Source organism: Cnephaeus nilssonii (assembly GCF_951640355.1).
Source record: "Cnephaeus nilssonii genome assembly, chromosome: 17".
NCBI classification, from domain to species: Eukaryota; Metazoa; Chordata; class Mammalia; order Chiroptera; family Vespertilionidae; genus Cnephaeus; species Cnephaeus nilssonii.
In genome coordinates this window covers 23937041-23958917 of record NC_137088.1, presented here as the reverse complement: position 1 = coordinate 23958917, position 21877 = coordinate 23937041, and the positions used below count along the sequence as shown (strand labels likewise).

The window sequence follows — 21877 nt, the reverse complement described above, 5'->3', positions numbered from 1 at the left end:
CTTCATTTCAAGTAAGATCCCCGGGGTTAATCAATACCAAGCTCCAGTTTTTGTTTGTTTCCTATCCTGAGAATCTGTTATCAAACAGCCTTAGCAAAACTTCTAAGCTCTCGTCTGCTCTGCTAAAAGGCTTCCCCCTAGGTTTGTCCAATGCCTTCCTAAGAGACATTTTGCAAAGGTGACCAGGGAAGAACAGAGCTGCTCTTCAGCTGAACTACAAGAATTTTGGGGTCCAGGACAAGCATGGACCATAGTCTAGCTCATCTAGAAAGTTGGGCCCAGCTGGAGCCCCAGCTGCTTGAGACCAGAAGATGCTCCATGATTCCTCTGGGAATTTATTCACACAGCACAAATCCCCTGGAGGCTTCTACAAAAATACTTCTATCCAATTTCCAAAATCTCTACCTACAGATGTCCTCAAAGGAAAACTGCCAAGCCCTACAAGGTGCCTACCATGTACTTTACATAGTCAAGTGCCCAACTTGGTCCAACTTGATCCAAACAGCGGGTGTTTAGCCTGCCAACGGCACTGTGCTGCCGAGTGGAGGTCCAGAGGGGGAAGATGATGCTGTAGCCAGTCCAGACTTCCTTTCCCACCCCTGTCTGGCTGCCCCTCCTCCCGATCGCAGGCCTGGGAGGAGGGCCGTGCGGTCAGCGGGGAGAGGTATGCAGGCCTGGGCTGGGAGGAGGGCCATGCGGTCAGTGGAGAGAGGTACAGCGGCACTTGGGGGCATGAAGTAGGAACAAGCCAGGCCCTTATCTCCCAGCCTCCTCATCCAGCCTCTGCCTTCCCACCTCTCAGCCCCGCTGCTCCGCTATCTCGAATTCAGAGTGCTGATTCACCTACTTAACTCCGAAGCAAGCTCAGAGTGGCTGTCACAATTTGGTCATCTGTAACAGCAAAAAAGTCAATGAACCACAGAGAGCAGACAGCCGGGCTTTTAAACAATCCCCCGTTTTGACGGCCGTGCCCACCCCCGTCTCCTCCTTGCCCCCTAGCTCAGCCTCCGCACTGGGTATAAATAGCTCTATCTTGGAGTGAAGGCTCCCGATGCAAAAGGTTAGCTCGCCCTCCATCTCTGGAAAACACTCCATTATCACTGCATTTTTTATAAAAGTAAAGCAGCTCCCCTACTGTGCACGGAGAGCTATGCGCCCCGGTCCTGTATAAATATTTGATGCTGGTCTTTTGGCAAAAGGCCACCTTAACACTCGAAGCTTATGATTTACAAGAAGGAAGTGGGGAAAGGAGATTTGCTCTATTATCCCAGGAGGTAAATTCTATGAGGCAGCGGCTCTTCCCCTGTAGCCTCTGACACATTAACACTCCGTCCAGCAAGCTAACCTGCAGGCTCACCCGAGGTGCTATTCTTCCCCAACATCTGGCAGGAAACGCACACACCATGACAAGTGGTCAATGTATGTGGTCTAGAAAAAAAATGTTATTGTGCTCCTTTTAAGCAGCTCAATTGGACTAAATTGTCCACACTGGGGCAGCTGGCAGGACAGATTTCCTTGGCTTTCTGAAAGCCCTTCTCCCCATCAGGCACTGCATGGTGCTCGTGGTACCACCTCGGTTCCAGGAATGGCACGCACCTGCTGCAGGACCGTAATTGCACATGTTGTCATACCGACCTCTAACCCCACTGCATGTAATTATGGATCAACCAGTCCCGGCTGATGGTGCTACGTTGCTTCCCAATCACACTGCAGCTGATCTGCTGACAAGAAAAAAGCCAGCCGGCTTGCTGCCTGTCCCTGTTTCTCCAGCCCTCGCTGCTGCTCTCGGCCTTCCTTCCTTCACTGAAGCAGCGAATAACCTAGGCTCCTCTTCAGTTACAGTAAGGGTTAGCCTGCAAGTCCAGCACCATTGAACTGACCAAGGAAGACATGCTCTGAGTCACTGCCTTTGCGTGTGAGGCACCTGGCCAGGCACAGTTCATGGCTTCGCCCTGAGCCAGTTACACGGGTTGATCACCTTATGATCTGCACAGTTTTCTATACATGTGCTCTCCTGCAATACAATGTCCACTTAAGGATGTGCTATGGTCCAAAAGAAAATGCACTTCATGCGATAAGTGAAACCTACATTATTAATTGGCTCCTTGAGAGAGAGAGAAGCCATGCCTGGAACCACCAGGCCAAACGTTCTTGGAGACAGCCGCGTTCCAAGGGAGTGGCTACTAGAAGCAGCTGGAACAACCTCACTCTCCCTCCCTTTCCATTCCCTCCACCCCTAGCTCTTTGATCCTCCCAAGATGAACAGGGCACATAGGACCTAGGGTTTGTCTGAGGGTTTGAAAGTATCCTATCTAATAAAGAGGGAATATACTAATTGACCATCACTCCATTACAAAGATGGCTGCACCCACAGCTGAGGCCAAGTTCCCATAAGGAGCCTTAACGAGCAATCGGCAGGGACCTGAAGCTACGCCCTCCCCCGCCCCTGTGGGACTTGACAGGGGACTTCAGGCTGTGCCCCCCACCCAGTGGGGTTTGAGGGGGGACCTCAAGGTGTGCTTCCTATCCTTGTGCTGGGCTAGGGGGCCTCAGGCTGCTCCCCCCATCCCAGCACCAGGCCGGGGGACTTTAGGCTGTGCCCCCCACCCGGCGAGGCTTGACAGGGGACCCCAGGCTGTGCCCCCCACCCTGCGGGGCTTGAGGGGGGGCCTCAAGGTACACGCCCAGTGCTGGGTTGGGGGAACTCAGGCTGCGCCCCTGCCCAGAGGGGCTTGACGGGGGACCTGAGGCAGTGCCCCCCTCGCTGGGCCAGGGGACCTGAGGCTGTGCCCCCCCCCGCCTGGCGGGGCTTGATGGGGGACCTCAGGCCATGCCCCCCACCCAGCAGGGCTTGACAGGGGATCTCAGGCCGTGTCCCCGACCTGGTGGGGCTTGATGGAGGACCTCAAGTCACGCCCTGGTCTGGGCTGGGGGACCTCAGGCCATGACCCTGTCCTGGCGCCGGGCCAGGGGACCTGGGGCTACGGCCCCTGCACAGCAGGGCTTGACAAGGGTGGGACTGGCCGGGTCTGGATCTAGCCCAATGGGGGGGGGGGGGGGCGGCCAGGTCTGGGTCTCACGTGATTTTGAGGTGAATGTGGGTGGGCGGGGACTTGACTCTGAGTTCCATGGTGTGCCCCAGACTCTGACAGGAGGAAGGTTTTCATATACATTTTACTAATTTTCTTTCATCTCTGACACTTCTATTATAGAGAAAGGGCAAATAGCAATATTAAATTATTTCCTCTAATTAATCCCCTTTTAATGTGCACGAATTTCGTGCACTGGGTCACTAGTGTCTGTATAAAATATATGTCTCTACATGTATTTAACTCGAAATATGTGCATGTCTTTTACATGTATACTTTGCAAATATAAAGTCATGTAGGTTATGCTAGGCGTCAAAAAAAGGTGGTATAAATACCAAAGGACACTTGGACTTAGAGGCCCCAGGAAGACAATCGTTTCCTGTCAGAAGTGCTTAATTTATCAAGATTTTGGGAGTGAATTCCACTTAATGGGAAAGAGAGGCTAGAGAAGGTAAGAGAGATAGGTAAGATGAATGTCCCCGGGAGGCACTGGCCGGACAAGCCCACAGAGCAGGACCCTGTGCAGGAGGAGAGGCCAGGTTTATGCCAAGCAGTCAGGGTCATGCGGAACGACTCTTCTAAGTAAGTGGAGGAGCAGTGAGGGCGTGGTCACCACGGGCAGGACATGTCGTTGGCCTGCATTCTGGTTTGGACAACTCACTGCCAAGGCCATGTCTGAGACCACGGAAGACATCTGAGTATGGGCTGGGGAAAGGCGATACTCCCAGAGGGGGAAGGAGTGTGGGGCCGGGAGAGGTGAGGGCAGGGTCAGGGTCATGGTCAGGGGTGGGGAGGGCCAGCACAGGTCAAGGGCAGGGCGAGGAGAGAAAAGTGAGGACAGAGTGAGATGGGGACAAGTGGAGGGCAAAGAGGGGACAAGGCAGGGTGAGGGTAGAATGACAGAAGTGCAGAGCAAGGACAGGGCTAGGGGGCACAGGGAGGGCCCGGGCAGGGCAAGCGGAGCTGGTGGTGGCAGCAGCAGCCTCAGTGGCCACAATGGCAGCAGGGATTCTGCTGGCCTGGACGCCCTGGGTGAGAAATCAGGTTCCTGGGTGGGTCTTCAGATGGTGGGCAGCCAGCTCCGCCTCACCCTGACCCGACTCCTAGTGCCTGCCGACTCCTCATCACAGCAAGCTCAGCAGAGGGTCTCCTCCCCGCCTCTTCCGCCCTCTAGAAGCGTCGATTCTGGCCTCTGTCCCACTGGCTGGAGTGTTTCTATGTGCCTGTCTGCTCTGCTGTCTGACCAGCCCTGGGATCCATCCACACTGCTGGCTGGCCACCCAGGTCTCGCTACTTCCCTGAGGGTGACCCTGGAGCTCCCCATCCTCCCCGAGGGCCACCTCTCTTCTCTCCTCCTCATGTCCCTTCCCCTGCCCACACCCTTCTTTCTCCCTGCCACCTCCTTGCCTGGGCAATGACCTAGTCGCTCTGTGCCTCTGTGTCCACAACTGTAATGCAGGGGTAACAACTGTGCCTCCTTCCCCGGGGAATCAATGAGTTGCTATGTTTGAACTGCTTAGAGTAGCAACAGCACACAGTACCAGCTAGGTACCGGCCGTTAGCATCATCACGCTTTGCTTTCACCTGGGCCTTAGCTTGCCAGGGTCTAAGGGCACAGCCTCCCCAGCCCAAGACACCTGATCATTCTGAGGACAGGAGCCCTGGACACCACGAACAGAAGCCCAAACCTGAGGACCAGGCGAGTCTTTCCATGTCCTGGGGAGCAGAGCCTCGAAAACAGAAGCTGGAATCTTAACTGCGTAATTCAGGCTGAAACATCGCCTTGTTTATGGGACAAAGTTCTCGTGAGTTCTCTGACTCTGTGGAAAATAATCTGGAGTACAAAGACGCATGCAGGAGTAAGACGGGTGCTTTTCCAGATGGCAAACAGCTTAAAGATGTGCTTCCAGCTCTATTTGTAAGGACACTAATTGCCTTCTTAGAAACAGGTTCCTTTTCTAATTATGAATACCTTGCCTTTTTTTTTTTCAATTCTGGGAAAAGAACATATGCATATTTCATTCTTGGCCAACGAAAACCTTGGGCTTTTCCAGAGCAGACACGCCCTAACCCACTGAGCATTATTCCCAAGTCACACTCTCCCTCCCGCCAGAAACACACAGGGTGGAATCGGGTTTGAATGTGGAGAGGGCTTAAATGAATTCTGTTCTGAGAAGTTTGCAGCCGTCCCCGCGACAGAGATGTGGCAGCGCGGGCGGAGCCCTCGCCGTGGGCAGCCCCGCCGTGGAGATGCCACGGGCTCGGTGCAGGCTCTCACAGCTGCGCTTGCCAGGGGGAATTTCACCTTGTGTCTTCAAGGCAGGAAGGCTGGACTGAATGCAGCTAAAGCCAACAGGGGGACAGAACAGCATTTCAAACACCCGAGTCAAATCGGAAGAAAAGTCTGTGTGGCTGGACTCCAGGTTGAAGAATGGGGTGAGGAGGAGGGGAGGAGACTCAGCCTCCACTGCCAAAGCCACAGTGGCTAGAGAGACAATGAATGGCACTGCGAGCTTTCAAGGTGACCTCTTGGGTCCAGCTTGCCCCTGACGTGTGCGGGCAGTAAGGCCAAAGAGAAAAACGTCTCTTTTGACTCCCCAGTGCTCCGAAGGGGGAGATTACCAGTGGCTGGCTGTGTAGCTGCCACCTTCGGTGCCTCCCTGCAGCTTTAAGATGTGAGCACAACTAACCATCAGTTCTTCCTAAGGAGAAACGCAAAACTATGTGCGGCCACAGGGAGCCTCCGGGAGCACCCAGAGGAGATAAAAAGAGCTGATGTGACCACAATCCAAGATGGGAGATGGGGTGTCCCTGCAGGAAGCAGGAAGTGAAGAGTTCCCCCCCAGTGCTGATGAATCAGGGCTGTGAACATTTTCCCCCAAGCCGATGCCACTGATGTTTTATGGTGCATCTCAGAACAGATGGTGACATTCTCTAGCTTCAGGGGACGTTGCAAGCACCATGGAAAGCCGCCTTGTATTCAGGGACGTTACCGACCTTGCTGCCAGAGAACCGAACGGACTCTTCCTTAGTTACATCCACGCAATGGATACTCTAGCACTGTACTGTCCAATACACTAGCCACTAGCCACATACAGTCCTTGAAATTTATTGGGTTTTTTTTGTTTTTTGTTTTTTTTTGGTAGAGAGAGAGGAAGAGAAAGGGCTAGAGAGATAGAAACATTGATGAGAGAGGAACATCATTCATCGCCCCCCACTGGGGATCAAGCCACAAACCGGGCATATGCCCTGATTGGGAACTGAACCCGCGACCTCTTGGTGCCTGGGTTAACCACACTGGCCGGACAGTCACTGAAATTTAAACGAATGAAAATGAAATTCTAAAATTCAATTCCTCAGCCCTCCCAGCCACATTTCAACTGGTCATTAGCCATGCGTGGCTACCATACTGGACAGCACAGAAATAGAAATAGAATATTCCCACCATGGCACGAAGTTCTACTGGGACAGCGCCGCTCGGGATGTGTTCATGATGAACCAGTCACCTTCCTTCTGTCATTCGCCCACCGCACAGGTGGCTGTGACCACTCTACCATCCGATGCCGGCTGCTGCTATGCTATCACATTAACTTAGCTATTGATATTTCTCTAGTAACAAGGGAGGGCGTCCAAAGTTGAGACCTGTCTGTGCTGTAGTGTTCTAAGGCTTTGGGTGACATGTAGAAGGTACATCCAGAATGAAGACTGATGTCTCTTCTGTGTGTGTTTGCTGACATGGCAACTAATGTAAAATCCAATTCCATTCCTGACTTTGGCAACTCTTAGAGAGAAAACGACTCAACAACCCAGATGCTGTGCTGTTGGTGCTCCGTCCCCCGCTCCACCCCCCGCCCCCCGCCCCCCCACACATACACGTTTTGCTGGGATTAACAAATTCGGTGCAACATTTCACTTACCTGGGAGTCCTGCTGACTGGCAGCCCTCAGGATCCACAGCGGTGGGCTTGTTGGCCCCACTCCCCAGTTGCCTCCCAGCTTGGATGCACCCTAGTGACTCAACTTGCCTTTGTGTTAACCCCAAAACCCTCCTAATTGCTTGACAAATTTCCCCAGGTTGGGCAGACTTGCTCTCTGCCTTCGAAAAGCTGATACCAGCAACATTGCCACCCCATGCAACAAGCCCCAGAGATAACCCATCATTGGGGAGGGAGTCCTGGGTGCCACGAGACCCGGGAACAGCGCGTGTCCCCACGGAGCTTGCAGGAATCAGGCTGTTCAGCGCACGTCTCTGCTGCTAATTCCGAGGTGCTGCTACTGCTACTCCAAACTGTAAGAGTGTCTACAAACAATTCACACTTTCGGAGAGGCATGATCCCAGGGGGCAATTAACAAAACCGGGGGAAAAAATCTTTTTCAAAGCCTTGAAAAGCAACACAGATGGAGACCACCGCCAGTGAAACAGAATCACGCCTCTGTCTCTGGCATTTCAGAAGAGACCTGGCTGACCCCTGGCAAGGTTGAGAGAGAGAGCATAGGTGGCGGGCTTTACGGAAAACGCCTCAAGGCGTGTTCATGGGAAATCAAATGCAGCACATTTATCAGCTGCGGAGTTCTCTGAGCGAAACAGGCTCTGAAGATGGGCTAACTACAGTGGTCGGCAAACTCATTAGTCAACAGAGCCAAATATCAACAGTACAACGATTGAAATTTCTTTTGAGAGCCAAATTTTTTAAACTTAAACTTCTTCTAATGCCACTTCTTCAAAACAGACTCGCCCAGGCCGTGGTATTTTGTGGAAGAGCCACACTCAAGGGGCCAAAGAGCCGCCTGTGGCTCGCGAGCCGCAGTTTGCCGACCACGGGGCTAAGCAGACAAGAACGAGAAGCAGAGTTCTCCAGGGCCACCCGAGGGCTGTGGGTTCCATACCATTGACCAGGCCAAGGTAGAAGATGGCATTCACCAGCACGCCTCCTTTCCGGAAGTGGTCGCTCATGTGCTCCAGCCAGTTGGCATCCAGACCGCTCACTGCCTGGCCGTTCGTGGAGACCCGGAGGGGAATGCTGACCGTATAGTATTGCCGGCACTCCTGATGGCTCTTCGGTTTGTTGAAAAGGGCGAAGATCTCCATTTCTGTGGGGATTTGTAAAGGGGGCGGGGAGATTGAGTTTAGACAGTGATCAGAGCTGCCTCATTGGGTCTAGTGGAATCTCTCAGGAGCCTGAGACATGACATCGGAGGTAAAATCTCGGCGAGGGAGCGCTGTTGCCAGACAATAAAACCCTGATTCCAAGCAGTGAGTTAGGAGTGCCCTGAAAGGGACATGGCCTCATGAACTTCAAGTGGAGACCTAAGTTTTGAATCGGGCATATAATGTTATCTGGAATTACTCATTTGTGCAGTTAGGTGTTTGAGAGAAGGACAGAGTAGAGAGTCGGAGAAACTCACACAAAGGTGTTTTGAAAGAAAAAGCAGACGTACTTGGGCGAGAGCTGGTCTGAAAAACACACACACAAAAAAAACAGTCATCAATGTACACAGGCACATAAAAGCAAAAATACTGCCGCAATTCCAGGAACCCTGTCCACCCCTCAACTCGCTATTTATAAACTGCAGTGGTGTTTCCTGGGGCTGAGCCCATAATACTTAATCAAGCACATCAAAAATACATCATTGATATGTAAAAATAAATACGTTCCCGTAAATGAGGGTTCCTGCCTGGAGTGGAAGGTCTGCTCAGCCAGGCAGGCAGACACTGGCAGCGGGATGGTGGTGGTGGTGGGGGGGGGGGCTAAACTTCCTGTTCCCTCCTTCCTAGCCCGGCTTTTCAAAAATCAATAGTCACCACCACGCGGCAGCTGACCCGCGCCTGCCGTACGTGCTGCAGGCCACGAGTGAGCAGTACTGGCCTCCGCAGCGAGTACCTGGAATTTCCATCTAAGTCCGAAGGTCTATTTTTGTGTTTCTCTTTTAGTCAGGCAATCAGGGTTCACACAGCTTAAAAAAAAAAAAAACCCGCTTCCATAGGCTACTCGGGCATATGCATTGGTTTCCAAAAATATCTGTTTCAGTAAGAAAATCCCTGCCCTTCTTTCAAAGAAATATTTTAAAGGCCATAAACATTAGCAAAAAAGACAAATGTCACCCTCACGCTCCCCGCAGGAGACACCTGGCCTACACCCACGCTCTGAGACGCTGTCGCTGACCTGTCCGTATTTCATAGTTTCTGCACTAGCCAAATAAACAGACTCACTTTCCTTTATTCGAATAAATGCATCGTAAAAGGAAACTCTGCTTCCAGATCATAAGGGAAACAACTACCACTTGCTATAAACAGGAGGGAACGATGAGGCACATTAACGCCAAATATGTCCATCCGTGTAGCATCTAAAATTATCTCACATAGGAATTGTATTTTGGACAAAGGAAGTCTTTTCGCAGCCCCATCTGAGCCAGCATCAGCAGAGATCTCTGGGGAGCAATGCTGGGCCGTGAGCCTTTGTCATCAGCAAGAGTTAAGCTCCACGGGTAAGGCGGGGGCGGCGGGGGGTGTGTGTCATTTCCTGGTATCCACTGGCTGGGACCAATTAGGAAAGGAAAGTGCCCATCTTCACAAGCGGCCACCTGGATTTCAAACAAGCACCTCTGGCCTCTTCACGGTCCGCACCCCAAATTACCTTTCTCAGCCTGCCCGCCTGACTCAGGGAGCTGTCCCAGCCAGTGACGGCTTTCACAGGAGAAAGTAGGTCTCGGTGTACAAAACTGGCCACCACTACACTATTTCGTGACCTTCAAACACACACACGAGGGATGGGGTCAAGCAAAGCAAGATTTGTCATGGAGGGGGCCCAAGCAATGCATTGGGGCCGGGGGAGGGACAGGATGTGAACGAGATAATCAGGCATTTCCCAGCCCTAGGTGCCAGGGGTTTAAGTAAAGAGCCAAAGCTACAAAGGCAAGAGGCTAAGCAATGCTCAAATGAGTCCTTAACTTCATCTGGATTTCTTCAGAAGCAGAGCCTGCTAAGCCTTTGGGTGCAATTGGTTATCTGGGAAGTGATCCCAGGAAACAGAGTGAGGGGGTAGGGGTGGGAAACAGGGGAAGAGATGAGGGCCAATGAAGGGTGCATTAACTCAAGGGTTATCATTCGGATCATACAGGTTCAGTTCCCCTCAGTTGCAGTACAGAACACACCAAGGGGCAAGCCAGCCGGGGCTGTTAGCCTCAGGGACTGAGGGCCACCCTTGAGGCATTCATCCTGGGCATGCTGCGCCTGGGCCCATCCAGATTCCTGGAATTTGAGGCCATTCTCAGGGACAACTGCAGGCAGAGGCTGAGAAAGCTGTCCCCAGGGGACTCCCAGGTGGGCCAGCGCAACAGCCGCGATAGCCTGCTATCGTCAAGCACGAATACATAAGAATTACAGAGAAATCCCAGCCTTTACATGGGAGGCGTGAGTGGGGAATTTGGAAGTGGCCAAAATCCAAAACTGTATGACAACACCCGATCACACAGGATCCCCCGCCCCCCACACATGGCAAGACAGAAACACAACTTTCCCCAATGCGAAACAGAACAGAAAAAGGGGAAGGCCAAAGTGAGAAGTGAGAGTGCGGGGTGGTGTGGAGGGAAGGTAGGGCCTATCACACATGGTGCAGTGGTAACAGGGCCCCCATCTTCCCATCTGGACCCTCCCCAGGGTGGAGGACCGAGGCCAGAGACAGAAATACATTTGTCAAGAAGGAAAGGAAATGCTGTTGGAATCAAGAGCCTCCAAAGCATTCGGAGAAATGAAATATTGGGAGAAACCTGATTTCAGATGCATAACCCTGTGGTAAACTCCGTCCCTCTGTCTCCTTGGCCACAATCCTCTCTCTCTACTCACGTGGAAACCAGCCAAGAGAAACTGTCCCTGAATGACGTCCTTTGATGTTTTAATATTCTGATTCTCCGAAACACATCCTCACATGAGCAGGCACCAGGGAGGCCAGAAAGAAGCCCCAAGTTTGTTTAAAGTTTCTCAGCTGCTCTGTGACTCACGCATGACCCCAGCTGGAAGACTTTTCCAGACATTGGACAGAAAGTCCCAGAGGAGGGAGGGGGGAAGGCATTGTTTCTGAGAATGTTCTGAGAATGGCTGGAGACCGGGCCTGGCAGAACACTGAAGAAGCATCAAGACTGTCTTATTGTGCCTGGCTGGCGTGGCTCAGTGGTTGAGCTTCGACTCTGGAACCAAGAAGTCACTGTTTTGATTCTCCGTCAGGGCACATGCCTGGGTTGTGGGGCTCAATCCCCACTAGGGGCATGCGGAAGGCAGCCGCTCGATGATATTCCTTTCTCATCTCATCCATGCTCCTATCTCTCTCTCTCTCTCTCTCTCTCTCTCTCTCTCTCTCTCTCTCTTCCCCTTCCTCAATAAAAATCAAAAAAAGACTGTGTTGTATTTCTATCTTGTTGTCTTTCTCTTTCCCCCTTGTGCCGTTCCGATCCTCTGTGACAAGGAGTGTCCCTGTAATATGACAGGTGATGCACAGGTGTCTGCTGATGGACCTAAGCCAGATAATGCAGGAATCCGGGGGAGGGAGAGGGGGTGTGGGCTCGCTGGGTGCTGCCTGTCTGATAGCAGCCCACTCTGGCCTTGCTGAGCCCCCGGGGAGCAGGGAGGAAGGAGGCAGATGCCCAGGTCTGAGGCCTGCAGCAGGCAGTGGGACCTTAGGTATGCGGTGGAAGTCTGCAGCCTGTCTGCAGGCAAGGCCCCAGAGAGGCGGTGACTTGCAGGCAGCAGCGGGGCTAGCTGGTGCTCCAGGAGTCCTCCAGGCTGGAGGGAAGAGAGAGCTCAGAGTCTGGCTTAAGGCACGGGGCTCCAAGGGCTAGACTGGGAGGAGGAGGAGGCTGGTGAGTTAGCTGGATGGGAAGAAACAAGTGGGAGCCAGACGTGGCCTGGTAGCTGGACTGAGTGGGGGGTAAGGTCTGCTGAGGTCACGGGCAGGGGGAGCTAAGCCGAAAGGTTTGCATTGGGAAGGCAGGGCTGTGGGCACCATGGTGGGAAGAGAGGGCAGGGGGCCTTGGGCCTGTCCAGATTCCTCAATTTGGGAAAAGGCTCGGGCGCTAACCACAGGCACCTCTGTTTGCGAGGGCAAAGTATGGGCACCACTGCATGCACAGCACGCCACGGGAACCCACTGGTAAGGATAACCCACTGCAGCCACACGCACACACACTGTATTGACAAGGCCTTTCGCCTTCACCATCTCATGTGACTCTCTCAGTCTCCATTGGTTCTGTGCCCAGAAACCTTAAGTGGATCCCCCAGAAATCACAAGCTGGTAAGTGGCAAAGCCAAGAGCCTTTCAAACCCCAAGCCTGGGCTGTTTCCCAAATCTAACAAGAGGCTAATGTCATCAGTGCACAGAAGGCGGGAGCCGAGGACGGCGGGTGGGAGCTCAATAGCTGTTTGCTAATGGGCTGAGTGAAAGGCCAGAAAGATGGTGGCAGGTGGCAGATGTGGGGTGGGGGGGAGGGGGCAGGACCACGGGGTAGAACTATCCTGGGGGCACAGGGAAGGGAGGGGCCACGTATCAGAAAAGCCAGACTCAGGAGAGTACCTCCTCTCTCTCCTCTCACAATGAGCTGCCCGCCAAGGAGGCCTGCGGACTACAATCCCCTCCGCCGAGCAGTGCCACGGAGACCCCCTGGCCCAGGTTTCTGCCTGGCACTGTGAGCACTGGAGTGGGCACAGGGTGAGAAGGGCAATGCTTTGAAGACACTGTATTATTTCAGTGACAGCGAGAACAGTTCCAATTTGCACGAACCTGTCCGGCCTCCTTGTTTCTGTGACCGAAGTGGCAGCAACAGAGATACTGAGGGAAGGACAAGGCAGGGACGCTGGAGGCCAGGAGAGAAGTGGCAGGTGGACATCGGCGACACCTTCCTAACCTCTCCCTGCACGGGCCTTCCCACCCAGCCTGCTTGTCACAAAGGAAGAACACAAGCTCCCTACGGACAGAGGTGCCTCACAGGGGGCCTGGCCCTGCTCTTCTGAGCAGAGCTGCCTGGGGCGGGGGAGTGTGAGAGGGAAAGGGGAAGCGTCCTGGGGCAGCCAGGCCTGGGGCGGTCCCTGCGCCAGCTCAGGTGATCGCTGCACAGCGAGGCCATCAAACCAACAGGAAATCCCCCCGGACCAGGAAATAAAAGTCAGTGAGCAGGAAGAACACCACATGATGGGCGGCCGAGGGGGCCGAGGGGGCACACGGCATAACCTCTGGACCAGAGCCGCCGTTCCCTGGAGCCTGTGGGGGTGAGGAGGGCGCAACCAGCTCTGTGTCTGAGGGAGAATTCGCCGGCAAGCCCTATCTGAGCAGCCCCGGCCTAGACTGGCTCCCCTAGGCCTCCTATAAAGGAAATAAATTAACTGAGGAGAAAGAGGGGGAAAGGAGGGAGACTCCCTCGGGTCTTCTTTTAATTGTCTTGCTGTGATTGCCTATTTAAGCCCACCTGGCAGGAGGAGGCGTAAAAACACTTCACCCTCCTTAGGGGGCCCTGAGAGGAAGGCAAACTGAAAGCTGAGCAAGCAGCCAAGAGGGGAAGCGTATGGGGCGCGTTTGGGGGTGGTGCCAGGAAAAGAGTTCCCAAGGCAAAGATTAGGGGAGAGGCTGCGGTGAGATGAGGGCCATGAATGACCAATGCGGGCAGAGGCCCTGGACGTCTGGCCTTCAAGCAGGCCGACGGCTGAAGCCAGGAGATAAAATTTAACTCTATGCGGGCATGGGAGGCGACTTTCCTCATCTGTGAAATGGGCACACTAACAGCGTCTTCTGTCATAAAGCTGTCATGAGGTGCCATCAAGAGGACACACAGGAAGAACCGAGACCACTTAGAGGGTCATCACCATTGTGACTGTGGTCTGTCCATCCACCACAAGGCCATGCACAGGCACTAGTAACCCCTGTGTGTTCATGCACTGCTGAAAAAACACACACAAAGACTCATTTATTCCACAAAGAGAGGAAAAGGATGACAGTGAGCTGTCTACATTTCAGGGACCTGTGGCCTCCTGAGCAGAGAGGTAAGAGCCAGCCTCATGTCTAGACAACAGACAGACAGGTGCCCACGTAGTGAGATGGGAGGAGGTGCTATAACACCTTACACAGCTAACATTCCCTTCCACTGTTTTGTTGACCACATCCAGACACACATGAACCCGTATTCCCCGGCAGGAACTAGTTTTCTAGTGTGGAGAATAGGGACCTGGGGAGATGACACACAGGCCAGGGCACGCTGGTGTTCAGGGGTCTCTGGGTGTTCTGTGACGGGGGAGTCTTCAGCTAAGGGAGGTGAACAGTCACAGGGCAGCAGGAGGCACCTGGGGAGAGGTGGATCCTGGGATAAACCGCCGCAGTGAACTCTCCCTGGGGTCAAACTCAGAAGGCAGGACGTCTGGAAAAAATCTTGGGGAAAGGTGGATTCTGGAACAGGAAATATCTGAAAACTCCTGAGGGGAACCTCAGTATGAACTGCCTCCTTTCTCAAAGCCAGGGTTCCATTCAGAGCAACCTGTACCCCAATACTAACAGCTCACACTTAGGAATCAAGCAGTGGCAAGTGTTTCAAATGTGCATGTCATTTAACCTTCCATCAACGAACTATTGTTCTATCCCTATTTTTCCAGGGTAAGACACAGAGGCATAGAAGGGTATGTTGGCCAAGACTGCCTAGCTAGAAGGTAGCGGTCTGGCATGGAAACAGACTCCAGGTTCCTAACCACGGTGCCACCTGCCTCTCCACAACTCCTGCCCCCCGCCCCCCACCCCCCGCAATCTGGATTGTAGAGAAGGGCTCCAAGGGGTTCGTCTTCCTTCTCAGCGCGCACACCCCCAGACCATCAGCAATGAGCGGATGGAGGTTTCTGGAATAAGACTTGGACATTCATTAGGAGGCATACACAGGGTCTCAATGTGCTCTCAGCTACTCTGGAGGGAGCAGAAGTCTACCTCGAACAGTGAAAAATCCCACGGACAAAGAGCTCTACTGCAGTACCTAACGGGGATCTGGGCCTCGAATAAACAGAAATCCTAATACATCCAAGAACTGAGGCAGCGCCAATCTCTCTCCCTCTAAATCAACTTGGCAAATAAGTCCCCAGAATGAACCATCCCACAGTGTTCTTTTCAGGAAGTACTGGCATAACAAAAAACCCCACACACACTTCACCTTCTTTTCTATTCTCAAAGCACGAACCACTCTTCATCATTTATTTAAGGCTAATTTCAAGAATTAGTAAATAAATAATAACATTAACCAGGGAGATAATCCAGAAAGGCGAAGGAGAAAGGCCTCCTAAGGCTTGGGGTCGCCTCCTGTCAGTCTTGTTACTGATTCACCTTCCAAAGACTGGAAGAGGCCGCCCAGCTCATATAAGTACCTGGCTCTCAGGAAATGGCTATATGCTAGGTTTCCTGGAGAAAGAAGAGGAAAGGGAATTGTGGGGAAACAAAGAGAAATATTACTGTCTATAAACTGAGGGCCCCAATAAATCTTGTGAGTCTATTAGGATATTACACAGGAAAGACCAAGTAAGAGAGGTGAATTGGGATGGTGGCTAGGCCTGCCTGGGCTCACATGCCGGACCTGCCAGTACCCAGCCTGGACAAAGATTGACTCTCTCAACCTCAGTTTACTCTGCTGTAAAACGGGCCATACTAGAGCTCACCCAAATCCTGGAGCTATCGGGAGCATTAAGAGATCGGTCCTATAAAATGTGTATTGGCACAGGGCCTGGTACACAGGAAGTAGTAAAACATGTCGGCTTCGACACTGTTGTGTTGTTATTTGAAATCCCCAACCCAAAGTGCATGCTCTAATGGCCGTTGTTATGTGATTAAGAGGATTCACATATCGGCCAAGTGTTCTCTGCCTGGTGCCGATCTGTCCACCCAACTCCCTGAAATCTGGCTGTTTCCAGCCTAGTGAGTTGAGTCACCAATTTCCCGCACACTGTGTCCTCAACTGGCTTTCCCGATTTCTTTCTTCAGGCAGATATTTAAAACAAGTGAGCCCCAAATGGAGCCTCTGCTTTGCATGGGTGCTGGCCCGTTAGCACTTCCTGTGTTACAGGGGGGTAACTCAAGGGCAGTGCAAAAGCACGTGGGTGAAATAACTCAAGTGTGAGAATCCACTTCAAACGTGCCCATTTTGGAGCAACTGCGAGTCCATTTGGTGTGGTTCTGCTCCCCCCGGAAGTCACAGCTTCAGTAAGTCCAGAGACCCAGATAAACACGTGATACACTTTCTCCTGTTTGATGGGTGGCGCTCTCTACATTCTCATTCCATTTCTTTTTCGTAAAATGCCATGGGGATTCCCGAGACGCTGTTAGCCTCTCTTCCCTCGGGCCAAGAGTCCCTGTGCCCACATACTTACTTCCCGAGGGTGGTTCCCCAGGCACTTCGGACAGGTCCCCATCCGGTCCATCCAGAGTCTTGGAAAAGTCTGCACCGTCCCCCTCTTCCAAAGGCAAGCTGGGCTGTTTGGCGGTGATGGGTGTCTCCCCTCCTGGGCCCTGGTTTGGCTCTGGGCTTCCATCCGCCCGTGCTGGAGCACCTGGGTTCTTGTCCCCACCCCCCGCCGGGGGGCTGCTGCCTGCTGAGTTCACAGGGCAGTGGTAGTGAGGGATGACACTCACGAATTTCAGGCCCCGACTGGCCGCCTCCTGGACCTGGGAGGCAAACAAAATGAAGAGAACCGCGTGAATGGAATGCTCTACCAATGGGATGCTCTACACAGGAAACATCCAAAACGCCTCAACATGAAACCTAGGGAGCTGGCGGAGGCACCGTGTCTAGGCAGTACATGCACCCCAGCCCTGGCCTGACTGGGGGCGGAGAGCATGGGCCTTGTTTTTTCTAACCACGGGAAAACACAGCATGGAGCTGCAAAGAGCTGGGATGACCTGCCTTTGAAACACTGTACTATTACTTTTATTTTTATTTTATTTTTCTAAGAGGCTAGGAAAGGGTCTAAAAGGATGAGCTGAAACAAAGAGAGTTTGAAAGAGGAAGTTCATTTGGTAAGAGTTTATTTTTTCACTTTTTTTTTTTTCTGATGAATCACCAACTTCCTGCCAAGCAGGCTACTGTATAATCCAGTATGCCTACATAAGTACATACTAACTACCTGATGACATTTTATGACCCAAAGAGCTTCCTCTTTTAAACAATTGTTTTGGCAGCGAAGGGCAGAGATGGGGAAAATCACCACTGTGGGAGAGCAGAATCCCACGTTCCCACAAGAGGGGACACCTGCTTGGGGGTGCTGCTGGTCCCCGGTGAAGCTGGAGGAGCCGGAGACCACGCCAGGCCCACAGGCGCTGCTCGGGCAGATGTATGATTCTGCAGGCCATGGTCCACACCATCCAGTCTAGGTAATGGGTAAGTTCCTTCTCACTTTCTGAGCCCACAAGTGGGGGCCTAATGGCCACATAGAGTATTGTGGCATTTTAACTCTCCCTAAAAAATTCTCCCAGACAATTGAACGTAGTAGTCATAAGTGAAAAACAAAGCAAACCATAAAAGTAATAGCCTAATAAAATCAAGCAAAAGCCAGCCAAAACTAGAAGATGAACTTTAGGGGATTTTCTGGGCAAGGATGCTCAAATAAATCAGGAGGTAGAGACCTCCAAATTGTGTTAAGTCTTAGTCACCAATCCCTAAGTAGATGACCTCAGAAAATCCTGAGACCTCTGCAGTGATCATCTCCATTTGAGAATTAGTAAGAAATATCAGCATGGAGTTACTCTTTTGGGGAGGAGCAAGCCTTGGCAGCCATCGTTGGATGAACCACCCTAACTTTAAGCAGAAGGTCATTTTAGTGCAATACCACACATTCTAGAAGACAATTTAGGGCAGATGCAAACATGCAGTCCAGTCTTTTCTATAAAGTCTAGCCTGTGCTGGACACAACAATAGCAATAGTAGTAATTACCACTTACTGTAGACCTACTATGTGTCAGGCACTGACTGCAATAGTCACTTTACATAAATTGTTTTGTTTGAAGGATGACTAGGAGTTCACTAAATGGGAGAAGGGCAATGTAGATAGAGAGAAGGAAGGATTACCATGGGCAAAGGCTTGGTGGTGTACAACATCCTGATGTATTCAAGAAACTTCTCAAAATATTTCTGGAACATGACACGAGAAGCCAGGAATGCCCCGAAATGAGGTTGAACTGGAAATCACAAGGGCCATATCATGGATGCCAATAAAGGCTCTCACGTCATCCTGCAGGCCAGAATATCCCCAACGTTCCCACTAAGGGAACTCCAAGAGCAGAGAACAGGGGAGGGTCTGAGAGCAAATCACAAGATTTCTTTGCTCATCTTCTATCTTAAACACTAACGAACATTCTGTATCCTGAACTATAGTTGTACACAGTATCAAAACTTTAAAAAACATCCCAACCCAAGCCTTCCAGGGAAGTTCATGTCCCAGGAATATGAACCATCTTTCTACATAAATCTTTTTTTTTCTCTCTCTACATAAATCTTTGTCTGCAGCACTATGTACTTTCTTTGGGTGGATTCCTGGAAGTGGAATGAATGGGTTAAGGCAAGCATGTCAAACTCAAAGCTAACACGGGCCAAGTAAACGAGGCATGCGACCTGTGGGCCGAAAGTTTGACATGCTTGGGTTAAGGGATTTTAACTTAACAAAGGCTTGACACAGGCTGCCCAACTGTTTACCAGAAAGGGTGAGGAGTCCTTCTTAACCAGGGAAACGGCATTTAGATTTTATAAAGACCACTGTTTGGCTAGACCCTGGGGGCCTTGACATTTCTGGTTTTCTACCTTACTCTAGCACAGGCACCTTCTGAAAGTCATTTGACTGTTTGTCAAACTGAGCCATGTTTGTTTCCCATTCACTCATTCACTCATTTGTTCATCCATAACTGTTACTGAGCAGGGCTCATGTGCACGATAATGGTGAGGATTAGGTCGTGTTTAGCAGGATTCATCCTCAGCCACCAGCTCTTACCACTCTACACTCCACTAGGTGACCTCCTGGGTTTAACCACTAGGCATATGTTAATGATTCCCAAATCTGAACTCCACAGCCCTAATTTTTCTCTGGGGTTCAGACAGACACGGCTGGTGATCACAGCTCACAGCGTCCACCCAAGACCTCAACTCTTCAAACTGGCATCTTCCTTAGCTCTTCCCTTTCTAAAATCCCATGTGTACACTCACCACATCCTGCCAGATTTATGCCCCCATGTTTCGGGACTACCTCCCCCATTCTCTTATATCTGAGATCACTTTATTTAGGTGCTCAACAGCTGGTGCTGGACACCACTGTTACTTCAAGCTACACCAGGTCTTCACGAGCACAGAGTCAAATCAGCATGGAAGATCAAATCATGAGTACCCATGTCACCTGGGTTATGAAATTCCCCACAAAATTTCCCTAACAACTGTGGCTTCTTAAAACAACTGTTAACACTGTACAACTTCTACTCAGAACTTTAACACGCATTATCCTAGGCCTCAAATAATACCTTACAGAAGAGGAAATTGGTCAACCATCACAGGGCTAATTCACAGGTAATGCTCAGGTACGACTCTGAATATCCTAAATCCATCCTGAAGCTCCTTCAACAAAACCACTCTTTCTATTTTATATAATCTAACCTGTGCCAAGATGCCCAGCTAGATACTATTTTAAACGGAAATAAAGCTCTTACCCACCTTCTTCTCATTTCTGCTGCATTTCATAAGCACCCCACCCACAAAACTTAAGGGAGTGATCATTGCTGGTGTAGGCACCAAATATTAAATAATACCACTTTTGATGGATCCAAGACTTCATTCAATTGCTCTATAATGAATAAGAACAAATTTGGTGGTAACTATATTTTCTAAACCTAAAATCAGAAATCTCATGATGTGGAAAACGATTTATTTTTTTTAAAAAATTATTTCTATACAAAGCCTCAATGCATTGTAAAAAATAATCACCTTTGGGTATGTATTTGAAGCATCATTTTCATTAAAAATAACAACAGACTATTTGGATAGTCCTGGAAAATCTAGAACATACTGTTTGCTACTTTACTTTCAAAATGAATACCATGTTACAAATAGTAAGTGTACTATATATACCAGTCTGGTACACTTACTTGTGTTTTAGAGTACATATATCAGTCAGGGTGAAACCAGTCAGGGAGAAATGAGAGACGGGGTGGGTTTAGTAAAAATGAAAGCTAATGTAACATAGAAAAAGAGAGCAGAAAAGGCTCCTGCTGACAGGTCAGTGGGAATTGGGAATACCCACAGGTCATATTAGATAGTGTAGGTCAAGGGTCAGAGATAGTGTAATACCATTTCGTCTGAATCCAATGAAGAAGGTGTCATGGTTAATTTCATGTGTCAACTTGGCTAAATTAGGGTGACTAATTGTTTGGTCAACACTAGTCAAGATGTTGCTGTGAAGGTATTTTTCAGCTGTGATTAACACCTACTCTCCAGTGACTTTAAGTAAAGCAGATCACTCGCCATAATGTGGGTGGGCCTCGCCCAATCAATTGAAGGCATGATGAGCAAAGACTGAGGTTCTCCAAAGAAGAAGGAATTTTGCATGTAGACAATAGCACAGAAAAGCTACCTGAGTCTTCAACCTTCAGAGTCAAGATGGCAACATCACTCTTACCTGAATCTCTAGCCTGCTAGATGGCCTTACAGATTTTGGACTTGCTAGCTGGCAATTCCTTAAAATACATCAATTTCAAACTCAATCTTTCTCTCGATAGATAGATGATAGGTAGGTAGGTAGATAGACAGATGCAGTCATCCTTCAACATCTGTGGGGAATTGATTTCAGGACCCTTGTGGATAATAAAATCCACGGATACTCAAGTCCCTTATATAAAGTGATATAACAATTGCATATAACCTATGCACAACCTCTCAGGTACTTTAAATCATCTCTAGGTTACTTATAATACATAACACAATGTAAGTGCTATGTAAATAGTTGTCATACTGTATTGTTTAGGAAATAATGATTCCAAAAAGTCTGCACATGTTCAGTACAGATGCAACCATCGTAGGCCCAAGTACACAGCACACATCAGCAGCAACGTAACATTTTCCCCCTGAATATTTTCCATCCGTAGTTGGTTGATCCTGCAGACGTGGAATCTGCAGCTATGGAAGGCCTATTGTAATCCTATTAGTTCTGTTTCTCTGGGGAACTCTGCCTACCCAGGAGGAGAGCAGGTAAAGGGAGTGCGATAGCCCAGGGCAGGCTGATGGAGGTCTCTAAATCTAACCCTGCTTTGGTGTGAAACGAAGAGAAGGCTATGAGCTTCCATAAGTCAGTGAGAGAGCATGTGCTCCAAACAGAAACAAGTCCACTAAGACTTAATCCGGTATCGACTCAAGGTCCCAGGGGATGAGGGTGGAGGTGTAACAAGAGAGCTGACAACTGTCACTGTTGCCCAGGTGAAGGAAATGTCCTCACCACCTTTTGAGGTGGGGGAAGTGAAATCTTTAATCGGTAGATTTCATATCTCCAAGGTGTAGCCCGTTCCTAACTTTGTGATACACTTAATGGAATCCCTATAACTAATGAGCTAATTAATGCTGGGAATCAGAAAGTTACCGACTTTTTACAACTACAGAGCGGTGCTGGCCTTCGTGGTAGTCATTAGCCAGGTGTGGCTGTTTGAATTCAAACAAAATTTAAAAATCAATTTCTCAGCCACGCTCGCGCCACATTTCAGGTGCTCAGTAGCTAGTAACTAGTGACACTACAGTACCGGACAGTACAGAAAGAGAACA

The 21877-nt window shown here is 50.5% G+C and overlaps 1 protein-coding gene across 1 annotated transcript in view; it reads right to left on the bottom strand.

The window, feature by feature from the left end:
* The window catches only part of RFTN1 (raftlin, lipid raft linker 1), a 173851-nt gene that overhangs the window by 36374 nt on the left and 115600 nt on the right, over positions 1 to 21877 (bottom strand). Inside the window, exons 5-6 of the mRNA XM_079794541.1 lie at positions 16464 to 16758; positions 7976 to 8179 (exon numbers count right to left, since the gene is read on the bottom strand). Coding sequence (XP_079650667.1) covers positions 7976 to 8179; positions 16464 to 16758 — 499 coding nt within the window. The remainder of the gene's footprint in view (positions 1 to 7975; positions 8180 to 16463; positions 16759 to 21877) is intronic.